Below are 12,023 nucleotides of genomic sequence, written 5' to 3'. Positions count from 1 at the left end.
GGGATGGAGAACACATACTTGCATGCAAATTTGTCCTTTGGGGGGAAAAGTGGCCTGGAGAGAATTTATATGTGGATAAAAGGAGGGGAGGAAGGGTAGGATTGGTGTAGGAATTTGTGAAAAGCCACTTAACCAAGTGGAAGAAGTGGATGATGTGTTAGACATAGATTGGACACCACAAACCATTAGGATGGGGGATTTCAATGATGTAGAATCTAGCTAAAAATATTCAATGCTTCACTTTCTTTAAGAATAATAGAGAGCTATTTCTGAGCACCTATTTATGTGCTAAACATTGTATTAGGCATCTTACATCTGCTGTCTTGTGTATGCTCAAACTTGCAATCTATGTATGAAGAAACAGATTCAGAGAGGTTAAGTAACTAGGGCAAGCTCACACAGCTGGTAGATAAGACTACTGGGGTGTGAATTCAGGTTATCTTGTTCCAAAGCCTGTGCTTTTCCTACTCACCTACAGACTAAATGGCAAGAGGCTACTCTGGAGCTAATGATAGCTCCTAAGACCCTGTGGTTTACATGCTGAACCAGAACTCACACCTGTGGGGAGCAGAGATTGGGCCCATTTGGGTGCAAACTTCAGCCTTAGGAATACATGCTTCTAGAGCAAGGGTTTTTAACCTGGGTCAGTGGCTATAAATCTTGGGGGTCTATGGGTTGGATAAGAAACACTTAAATCTCATTTTCACTAATCTCTAACTGAATTTAGCAATTCCTTCACTTACGCAGGCAATAAGCCACAGTAGTGTTCGCAGTGCCTGCAGCTCTGTCACCCAAAGAAGTGACAGATATTTTGACACCATATTAGTGTTTACAGATATCTCAAAATATTGTTTACATAGCTCATTACTACTCTCTGCATTTATAGGAATTATTAGACCTGCTGCTAGATCTTGTTATTTAATGCATTAATGAACACAAAATACATAACTGTTACATATTTGTTTTTAAAAAATGTTTGATAACTGTAATTCAATACAATTAATTGGTTTTCTTTAATTTTGTGCTTTTAAAAATATTATTCTGACTTCATCAGACTTCACCAGATTGCCAAAGGAGCCCAGGCACCAAATGGTCTCGATGTACTGACTCAGAACGTGGGAGACCGAGTTCAAATCCTGGCTGTAACATTCACCAGCTGTGGGGTGCTCAGCGAGCTATGTGACTTCATGGAGCCTCATCTGCCAAGTGAGGGTTTCTCAACCTCGGCACCATTGACACCTGGGACTGGATAATTCTTCATTGTGGGGCCATCCTGTGCATCCAGGCCTTTGCCCATTGTGTGTCAGTAGTATGTTCCCAGTTGTGATACCTCAAAATATCTGCAGACATTGCCAATGTCCCCCAGGGGTAAAATCAACCTGGTTGGGAACCACTGTGCTCGATGCACAGGGTGAGCTCTGAGGATTGTTGGGGATTAACTTCCCGAGAGGTATCAGCCCACTGCCAGCCATAACTGAGCACTCGATCAAAACTGACTAGTTTTGGTCAGGACACCAGATGTCAGAAAGTTCAGCGCCAAGAAGGACTGGTCTCACCGCCTGAGATTCCACAGGGAAATCCCCCTCTGGAGTGTTGGGCAGCCCTCAAATGGTTATTCCGACAAGGGTTCCCAAGATGCCCTGTCTTGGTGAGGCTGCAGGTGGGGAAGCTGGGGGGTGCGACCTGATTGGAACCCTGATGGGCAGGAGCCTGGGGGAGATGCTCAGCCCAACCTCAGAGGAGTCTTAGTTCTTTTAAAGGCCACAAGAAACAAGAACATAACGGACACATGGCTGCTTGGGATGGAAGGTGCAAGGTGACAGGTAACTGAGAGAAAGGGCACATTTTTTGATTCCTTTGAATACAGAAGGGAAGTAACAGAAATATTAAGAGCAGCTAGCATTTTTTATTTTACTTGGTCCAGGCACCATCTGAAGCCATCTACGTTGACATCATGTTTAATCCTTACACCCAACTATGAGATCGGAACTATTGGCCTCATTTTATAAGTGAGGGACATAAGGCTTAAATGTCAATAACTCACCTGACTTCACTCCTGTAAGTGACAGGGCTGAAACTGAAACCAGGTCTGTTCAATTTCAGTGCCCATTTAGCCAGTACACAACACTGCTGAACTGCTCCCTTCCAGACACCCACTGAACCCAAAGCCGATGCTGGTAAACCACCCTTAGGGCCCATGAGGACTGCAGAGGTGGTGTTTGACAAACATGGGGAAAAACGTAGATTCTGGAACCTACAGACTAGTGAATTCAGTGTGAGGTTAGACAAGCATCTGGATCAATTATTAAACATATGACCTAGATAAGGAAGTGGTTGGTAAAAATCACGATAACATTAAAAGTTAACAGAGAACAAGCCCTGCCAGAGTAATTTCATTCTTTATGGAGTCACTCTTCTGACGGGTTGGAGGGTGGGGGTGGTGGAGGAGAGGCTGGAGGTGGCTCTCCGTGGAGTCTCTGCTCAAATTTCTCATGCTATCCATGAGGACGGATTTGGAAAAATGAGTTGGATGATACCAGGGCAGGCTGCTTTTTGATAGATTGAAGAGTGGTGCCCCAAAGGGCCTGATTAACTGATATGTACTCAGTCGGAGTTTCAGTTTCAACCTGGAGATGGGCTCCATAATCAGAGTGGAAACTGTCACCAGGACATTCTTGTGGAGAAAAGCAGACTTCACCAAGCAACCTTATGTCTGGGATATCGGGAAGGGCAACAGTACTACAGAACTGGCTGGATTAAATAATGATTGAGTCACACATTTTGAATATGTACCCTGTAACAGGTGCAGTTCTAATCTCTTTACATAAATTAAGTCATTTAATTCCTCCCAACAACCTAATGGGGTAGGTTTGATGATTTTCCCTATTTTTACCATTGAGGGAACTGAAGCAGTGAGAGCTCTTGCAGAGGTTCAGAGTCCCTTTTTGCTCTGAGATTTTACTCTAAGGTAGGGAAAGAATGCCCACAAAAAGAAGATGGTCATGGTGTGCGGAGGAGCTCAGGTGTCACCTCCTCTGGGACCTTCCCTTTCCCAGGCTGGGTGAGTGTCATCTCCATGTGCTTACAAGGCCCCGCCCTGCCACTGTCCCTCCAAGCTTGGGCCTGCCTCCCCCTCCAGCTCATCCATCCATTGAGGGACCCTCAGCACCTAGCACTGTGGCAATTCATGGGCTTCCAGTAAATGCTGATAAAGGTATTGTAAAGAGTCTGGAGTTGAGGGATTTAAATGGCTGTAAATTAGAATGAAAGAAAGATGAAAGTACCTAGGCCAATTTAGCCCGGGTGATTCAACCAAAGTATATAGCCCACAGGTGACAAAACCTCAACCAAAGACCAAATGGGAGGGGAAGACATAAGGAAGAAGTCCGTCCGACTCCAGAAGGTGGGGTTGAAGGGACATGTCAAGTCTTTCCCGAGTCCTTGGCTGGCCTTGGGGAGGCAGGGTCCCTGCTCGCTCACATTCTTCTGCAGCTGCATGAGCCAAGAAGTCTGGGAAGTTTCAATTTCTGAAATTGAGCTGTTTTCCTTGTCCTTTTAAAAATACAGAGATCCCGGGGCTGCACGTACAGCATTACCAGGAAATATTGCTGACACAGTGATATAAAGTCACGGGAACACAAGAACTCTGCAGAGAAGACGCCTCCTCGCTGCCCGTGATGGACGTAAAAACAGGCACAGCCAACAGGAACCTGCGACTTGTCTGCTTCCTTCCCATCCCCCCACCTGAAGAACACAGCGTGTAAAGACGCTTCCTAGAATGGGGAATGCAACACAATTATAGGGAATTCATGGGCAAAATCAATTTAATGGATCTTTTGTTGCTTTGAGTCATGATGCTGAAATGGACTCCGGGAGGGTTAGCCAGTGCCCCTTCTGGCCAAAGGCCAAATGAATTGGGGTTGGGAAACTGCCATGGGAGGCCTGAGTTGCTGTGGCTTCTCTCAACCTCACTGCAGCCCTCCCCCTACACACACAGCCCGGCTGAGGGTGGTGCAGACTAGGCCCTCTCCTAAGGGGGGTGTTGGAGTGGGGGCTGCTTCTGAGCTGCAGGTGCCCAGGGGAGAGCAGCTGGGACTTGCTGGGGTTGGGGAGGCAGGCGCTAGAAGCAGCAGTGGGCAGCTGTTATGAGAAATTGAAGGTATGGAGCGGAGTGATGTTTGACTCTGAATTTAAAAAAAAACACACACAGGAAAGAGAACTTTCACTCTGTCAGCTGGAAGAGATCTTTAAGACCATCTGTTTCACCCTCTCTCAGTGTGCAATTGAGGAGGCTGGGGCCTGGAGGGGTCACCCAGAAACCCAGCAGCAGGCCCAGGCTGGGCTCAGATGTCCCTGATTCCAAGGCCCAGTCTCTTTCCACCAAACACAAAATTGAGTCTGCTTCCAAAATAGCTCTCAAACCCGCCTGCTGCTTTTCCGTCTCACTCTACCACTTCTCTGCTTCAAACTTTTCATTGGCTTCCCATTTCCCTAAGGATAGCCACTTAGCTCCTCACCTGGTGCCCCGGTTCTCTTATGGTCTGCCTTACATACCTCTCCAATCACAGCTCTGTCCCCTCTCTCCCTCCTGCCCACCCCCACTCCACCTTCCCTGTACCCCCAAACCTCTAGGCACTCACATCACTGAAAAACTCCACATTTCCCAAATCTGCCTAGCTTTATTTAACTCTGGGCTCTTTGACCCCTGGCTCATGCCCACTCCTGCCCACCATTTCCCAGAGGCAGGACTGCACGGGGGCCACGTGCTCTCATAGCTCCTTGTTTGTAGTTGCTTCCTCTCCCAGTGGACCTGACAGCACAGACAGGGCCTGGCACATGATAGGAGACATTTATTGAACAAAACGAGGTCTGTAAATATAGGCTCTAGGCAGGAAATATTACTCTCACTTAATTCCCTCAAATTCTATTCCATTCCCCCTTGCCCCAAACTCTTTAGGTGTCTGCTGGTGTCTAGGTTTCATTTTCCATGGCCTGGGAGGACCAGAGGCCCGGGGTGCATGTGGGTTCCTGCAGCAGCTCTGCATGAGCAGATAGGGCTCCGTGCACAGCAGGTTCATGGATCTGCTCAGGGAGCTGGTGCCAGTCCTCTGGCCACTTAAAACGGTGCCTTGCGGGTCCCCAGGGACTGGCATCCAGCTGACGTGGAGATGGCACTCCACCTGCCTCGGCAGTTGAGCACAGCCCCGCTGATGCCGCATACACTCTGCATTAAGTTTTATGATTTCATCACCATCATGTTCAATCCTCGCCCTCCCGGACAAGTGACTGCTTCTCTCTGGGGCCCTGTTTTGCCTGTTAGACCAGGAATCTTTACCGTGGGACTTTCCCTTTATCACCTTGGAAATGTATGGGCATTAACTTTTATGCTTTAAATCCAAAATAGACAATAAAATTAGGGAAGCAGGTTAGTATTAATCTGCCGGGTTGCCTGTGGAGATGGTCTGAGTCCTCCAGAGTTCTTGGGGAGATTTCTGAGGAGATCATAGAAAGGAGCCTCGTTCTCCTCCCTAAGCAGAATGTTCTGCAGCATGCAGCAGGGAAAGGCTGTGCTGGGAAGGAGGGTAAATGCCGGTGGGCCGGCACTGAACACTTCTCTCTGCATGGAAAGCACAGCATATAGGAGCTACGGATGTGCTCCAGGGAGGGGATCCCAGGGGAACTGGCAGAACACATTTCTGCCCATTTGCTTTGGGCAGACCCCACATGCCTCACCTGTGAAGCCACTGGAAGGTGACAGGGATTACAGCAGGTGAAGAGTTAAACTGCAGGTGCATGTCTGAGTTCACCACCTGTAGGACACCCTCCCTCACACGTGGCAACAAGGAGGATAGCAGCTACCATTTATCAAATGCCTACTGTGGGTTGGGTGCTTGGCTTACATTAGCCATCATCTTAACAACAGCCAGATGAGGCTGGTGGAGGTAAACCTGCCCTAGTTTCTACATGAAGAAATTGAGGCCCTAGGAAGTTAATAATTTGGCAGAGGCAGTTTGAAGCCAGCGGATGTGCCCGTTCCAAAGTCCATGCTCTTTAATGATATTGTGCTGCCCCTGAACTACCCAGGAAATACCTAGCAATGGGGTGGGGGACAACAAATGGGGGACTTGGCTAAGTGGGGGGGCGCTGCCTATCCCAGTGAGGCGTGGAGGGACGGCGCAAATGATGGGGAGAAACAGCTGTACCTGGCAGGCTGCAGCCAAGTGCTTTTGCCTTTGAATTCTGACTGTCCTGGGCCCTGTTGGCCAGAGGCAAAATATTTCTGCAGGAAAAGGAGGCAGCCTTGTCCCTGTGCCAGCTGCTGGGACTGGGGTAATTAGGTGGGAACAGTTCTAAAGATTCCACAGTAGCTAATCAGAACCTCGCAATTAAAAAAGCTCCGTGGGAGTGAAATGCACAGACACCCTGTGACTTCTGCTGTATCTTATGATGGGGGGCAAGTCAGCCAGAAAACTGCTGCTCTGCCATTCTCAGAAACAAACACACAAACATCTCAGACTGACTCAAAGGAACACCTTTGGTTTTTCAAAGGCACATTCCTGAACCCGCTCCTGGAAGTACCTCCTTTTCCCAAAATAGAAAAGCACTTACGTTGGGTCCGGTTTTGTCTTGGACACCTCTATAGCACCAATTCACAACACAGCCTGGTTTGTTCTTTTAACTAATTTCTGAGGTAGTGTGAGAATGATTGATTAAGTTCAGTCATACCTGGAAGGACTCCCAAAGTTTTTAAAAGAAGAAAAAGTCAGTATCATGAAAAGATGACGATTCTTGACCACCAAATAAGCTCACTCTAATGAAACACAAATTCTTCATCAATACTTGCAGGCGAGGCTCTGAGGTGGCTGCAGACTTAAAGGGATGGAGGAAACAGTGAGGTGCTTTGGTTAGCTATTGTCTGACACTGCAACCAAGCAGGTGTTTCCTTCCTACCAGTGTCTATTCTTAGAGCTATGCTGACATTAATTCCCTGGCTTTGCAGGCAAGGGGGGCTGCACACTGCCTGCTGTCTACTTTGGGTGGGGGGACGTTTCCTGGAAGGAGGCAAGGCTCCGCCCCAGAGAGCCCCCACACCTCCCCCGGACCTGCCCAGGGGGGAAATGAGGCACTTACCTGTAGCCTCCAAACGTGACCTACATGTAGGGGGCCTGGAAAGGAGCCCATGTGTGGGCATGGGAGGAGCTGCTACCTGGCACGACAGGAATTCTGGGTCCCGGACTCCACTGACCCCCCCCCCCCCAGTCCACGACATCTGTCCCTGAGCATGCCAAGTGACATTCAATCACAAACGCCTGTGAAAACCGATGCCTTCTAATGGCACCTGTGGTATCAAACTGTGCAAGTGGCAGGTGGAGGCTGTCACTGAACATTCTTCCCCACTTGTCCTCACCACTGTCACAGCTGGAGGCACCACAGCCACATTCTTTCTTTTAGCCTCATGTTCTTAATCCTAAATTTGACTTCCATCACCCCTGATCACTATCACCACCCTTCCCCATCCACCCAACTCTACTCCACTATTAAAGTCACGCTTCAAACTGTCATTTTCTTTTTTAATTTTTAATCAGTCTGTGTCAAGAAAAAACAGGACTTGATCAAACTTCCAGCTCTCGCTGCTCTTTGAGCATAGCAGTTTTGTAGATCAGAGTTTTGTTTATTTTTGTCTAAAACCCAGATGAGGAAACCAACCAACTTCACAGATCAACGTGTATTTTAAGAGACACTTCAGGGCCCAGAAACATTTTTTCTTTATCAATCATTATCTTAGGAACAGTACTCACTGGGTACCCCGAGACCTGGCAGGCTAAGAATGCAGGATTGGCAGGTGAGCAAGGCAGCCCCAAACTCCCAAAGCAGGAGGCGAGAGCTGCTTTAGAATTCTGCAGGACAAAGTGAAAGGGGAAAAAAAAAAAAAAAATTCAACCTCACACTTTATCTGGAGGTGGAATGTGTTACAGAAAGTATTTCTATTTTGGAAAAAAAAAAATGTGGCCGAGTTTGGGAGTTTGGGGTAACGATGATAACAGTTCACTAGAGAGGGATTTCTGACTCTGAGATAAACTGTTAAGTGGAATCTTTTTAAAATGCTGAACCAAAACATTACCTTGGTTACTTTCTCCACCATGAGAAGAATGTTAACACATTCTGACCATCTGTAAAGTAATGGGATTTATCCAATGCCATGGCTCAGTGTAACAGGCCGTGAATACAAATACTGAAGATTCTTCGCCAAGGGAGGCACAGAGTACATGAACTCTACTTTTTGAAGAAATTTCCAGGAAGGAGAGCCTTCCTGAGTCTTTCCTTTTCTGCTGGAACTTCCACACCCCGATAAAGTCTTGCTTTTGAGTAGAGTTGTCCAGATCAAGGAAGATTGTCCAAAAAGTTACATGGAACCTTCCCTTTGGGGCCTGCTCCTTCCTGAGGGGACAAGGGGGCTTTGCTACTCCTCCAGCAGCTTGGCACAGACCTTCGCAGGGGTTGATCTGTCCTCACTTGGAGTCCAGGGACAGTTTAAAGCAGATTTTAGAAGCAAATTTACATAATGTGACATGCTTTTGGAGGAGGCAGGTAAAGCTGATAACATAGTTCAATGGGAAGTGTAGCTCAGAGGGAGGGGTGTGGAACTGTCCCATATTCTGCAGCATGGAGACACATTTAACACCTTAATCCAGATCCCCACTTCCCCTTCTTCCTCATTGGTCTTGGAAGATCCTTGAGTCTCCTTTAAAAGCATTGCCACTGCAGTTTGTCAGCCTCACTGCTGAATCTGAGATGTACACTGTGCATCACTGTCCCCAGGTAGATAAATTTAAAACTCCCCCGTCCCTCTAAATCCTGTCCTTCTATGGCCTCCCCAAAGGGGCAACAGACTAATGGGCACTTGGGCCGGTTAAGAATCTTCTTCCATTAGAGGGATCTCTGTAAAAGAAGAAACGGTCATTAGTTTAGTACCCCGAAACACACTGCAATAATCTGTAATTATGAGCCTCCTTAAAATATCCATAATTCTTGAAATTAGAAGGGATGTGAAGAAAATGTTAAGTTCCACATATCAGTTAATAATCGAATATGCCAACTCCCCCATACAACATCAATTTGCTGGAAAACAGTTGTGATCTGCTGTACGCCCAGTTCATAAAAGATAAAATTTCAACCACCTGCCCTAATGGTCAAATAAGCCAACAGGTTACAAAATTCAAGTCCAGAGAAGCATAAAAGGCACTCCATGGAGAATCAGGGGACCTCTGTTTCTACATTGTTACTGCCATTTACTATCAATATAAACTGGAATTGGTGCCTTCATTTGTGGACCTGTGCTGGAGCTTCCTTCCCCTAGGAAACAGAACCCTAATGAATCTGATACATTTTTCTACTTTACAGTGAGCTGTGCTCTGCTTTTCCTTGGACAAGTGCACTCAGACCCTTTACTTCACATCTTTATATGATGCAGAATTTCTCAGGTGATGGGGCGATCTATGTACATTGTTGGGCCTGTGTGCATGCATCTGGGATTTTTCCCTCCTTGCCTATCTGTGTTAATCTGTTCCGAAGCATCGCTTTCAGAAATCCTCCCTAATTAAGGCATAAAGAAGAAAAACATTCCGGATCACACAGATGCCACAAAAAGCAAGTTCTGGCCATGGGAGCCTTTCTGATCTGGATAGCTCGGTGCCCTTTTGTGCCTCCTGAAATTTCGGCTAATGGGCTCATTACTTGTGAGATGATGATCATACCTTACATTAATTGGCCTCGCCAATGGCCTTTGCATGTAGAAAAAGAACGAAGCAATTTAAGCTGAGAGGGAAACATAGATGGGGCTGTGTGCTGTGCACAGTAAGAGGCTGGATGTGAAGATGCTGGGTGCTGAGGTGTGTGCAGGCACAGCTGCGTCCCCGGGGCCCACACTTACCATCTGCGATGTCGATGCCTGGGCTGGTGGATGCCACCTCCCCCGCTGTGCTAGTGATTGAGTCAGCATTGTCAGAAGTGGGGTGGGGCCCCCCTTGGCAGACAGGAGGTGAATAAAGACTCTGGAGTAGTTCGGAAGAGCCTGAGATGCTGTCACAGGTTTCTGACTCCCCGGGGCCCGTGTCCGTGTCCCCTGAGCCGGGGTATGCTGGGGGGCTCTGGTCGTCCACAGGTAAGGGGCAGCCCTGGCCCATGGAGGCCAGGTACCCAGGGCCTAAGGCACTCAGCCCACCGCTCACAGCCTCGTCGTAGGACGGAAGCATGACGGGCACGCCGTCCACCACCACGAAGTCGGGGTCACTGCTGGAGCTCCTGGGAGGTCCCCTGTAGGGGAGGAAAGCAGGGCCAACCTGTTAGGGCGACCCCCATCGCCAGCCCAGGAATGAGATCATCGGTGTCCCTCACAGCAGCGAGAGTCCTGAGGGCACACTATGGGCAGGTAGGTCCTGCGTGGAAGCGGGGAGGAAGAGCCAGCATCTCAGGTTCTCCTCTGGCAGATGGTGCTGCCCAACACACCGGCTCCAGGACACAGGGGCTTGTTTCCATCCTGCTCCTGCCACTTCTCTCCCCCGTCCCCGCCCCGCCCCCGCCCCGCCCCTCCCCCGTCCCCGCCCCGCCCCTCCCCCGTCCCCGCCCCTCCCCCGTCCCCGCCCGTCTCCTCTTGTCCCGCCCCTCCCCCGTCCACGCCCCTCTTCTCCTGTCCCGCCCCTCTCCATCCCCGCCCCTCTCCTCTTGGCCCGCCCCTCTCTCCCTGTCCCCGCCCCTCCCCCGTCCCCACCCCTCTCCCGTCCCTGCCCCCCTCTCCGTCCCCGCCCCTCTTCTCCTGTCCCGCCCCCCTCCCCGTCCCCACCCCTCTCCTCCTCTCCCCACCCCTCCCCCGTCCCTGTCCCCGCCCCTCCCCCGTCCCCGCCCCTCTTCTCCTGTCCCGCTCCTCTCCCTGTCCCCGCCCCTCTCCTCTTGTCCCGCCCCTCTCCCTGTCCCCGCCCCTCCCCCATCCCCGCCCCTCTCCCCGTCCCCGCCCCTCTTCTCCTGTCCCGCCCCCCTCCCCGTCCCCACCCCTCTCCTCCTCTCCCCACCCCTCCCCCGTCCCTGTCCCCGCCCCTTCCCCGTCCCCGCCCCTCTCCCCTGCTCCCACCTCTCCCCTTCTGTCCCCACCTCTCTCCCTCTGCTCTTGCCTCTCCCTGCTGCCTTCTCTTCTCCCTTCCTGCTTTGGCTCTTCCCCCTACCACTGGGCTCTGCTATCTCTCAGACTTCCTTCTTCCCTCCTTTGGCCATGAACTCACCACTCAGGGGGAACACATGGCCCACTCCAACAGAGCACCCTAATGTCCGCCAGAGGATGTGAAAATGGAATAGCATCAATACAGTACAAGAAGCTGTGGTCCATAAGGGCCCACGGGGAAAGTGTAGCCCCTGTGATTCTTATGCTTCTTTTTTTATGCTACAGTAGAAAAATCACTATTTTTTAGTCAAGATAGAGAAAACAACAGGGGTAAAAAGAGAAAGCTACCTGCAGCATCTCACAGAGGGGCTTCACGCTGCCTCACTGAGGATACCCGGACTCAACTCCACCTCAACCCACCAACCACTCCTGTCTAAGTTACACCTGTCCTGACTGGTATGAGGACTACAGGGAGTGGCTGAGATCCATTTATTATGCTCTCCAGGTGCTCCCACACGTGGGGACACAGGCTGCCCCTGGCCTTGCCACGTGGCATCTCAGCACCCTGCACATTCAGTGCTGCCAGGTTTGAACCCAGATGGCACCTGCACCCAGGCCTGTGCTCTGCCAGACCATCACACTCTGTTCCAGCCCACCAAAGGAACCCAGAGTGGCTGGTAAATAGCCAAGGGGACTTGGTTTCCTATTTCCTCTGCTGGGAACCTGTGCTGACAATGCAGCCAGAAGGTGAAGTAACAGGAAGAGAAGAGAGCCCTTGCTGGGTGCAGATCCTGGCTCTCAGCGCACTGTGGAAGTGGCTCTAAAATTCAAGTGAATGAAATGTCTGAACATGGGCATTTGTGTTGGAGAG

The 12,023-nt window shown here is 49.8% G+C and overlaps 1 protein-coding gene across 3 annotated transcripts in view; it reads right to left on the bottom strand.

Moving 5' to 3' along the window:
* Positions 1-6,726: 6,726 nt before the first annotated feature.
* SUSD4 (sushi domain containing 4) overlaps positions 6,727-12,023 on the bottom strand; it is a 132,703-nt gene continuing 127,406 nt past the window's right edge. For 2 of the 3 annotated variants that reach the window (XM_037823194.1, XM_037823198.1), the window contains 2 exons: positions 9,932-10,314; positions 8,123-8,940 (listed from right to left, as the gene is read on the bottom strand). In XM_037823194.1, coding sequence (XP_037679122.1) covers positions 8,912-8,940; positions 9,932-10,314 — 412 coding nt within the window. In that variant the 3' untranslated portion in view covers positions 8,123-8,911. Of the gene's footprint in view, positions 6,871-8,122; positions 8,941-9,931; positions 10,315-12,023 lie in introns of those variants that run through there. The other variant, XR_005214831.1, reaches the window with a different exon arrangement.

This window comes from Choloepus didactylus, chromosome 2 (assembly GCF_015220235.1).
Source record: "Choloepus didactylus isolate mChoDid1 chromosome 2, mChoDid1.pri, whole genome shotgun sequence".
Lineage (NCBI taxonomy): Eukaryota > Metazoa > Chordata > Mammalia > Pilosa > Megalonychidae > Choloepus > Choloepus didactylus.
This window is presented reverse-complemented; position numbering and strand designations above follow the sequence as displayed.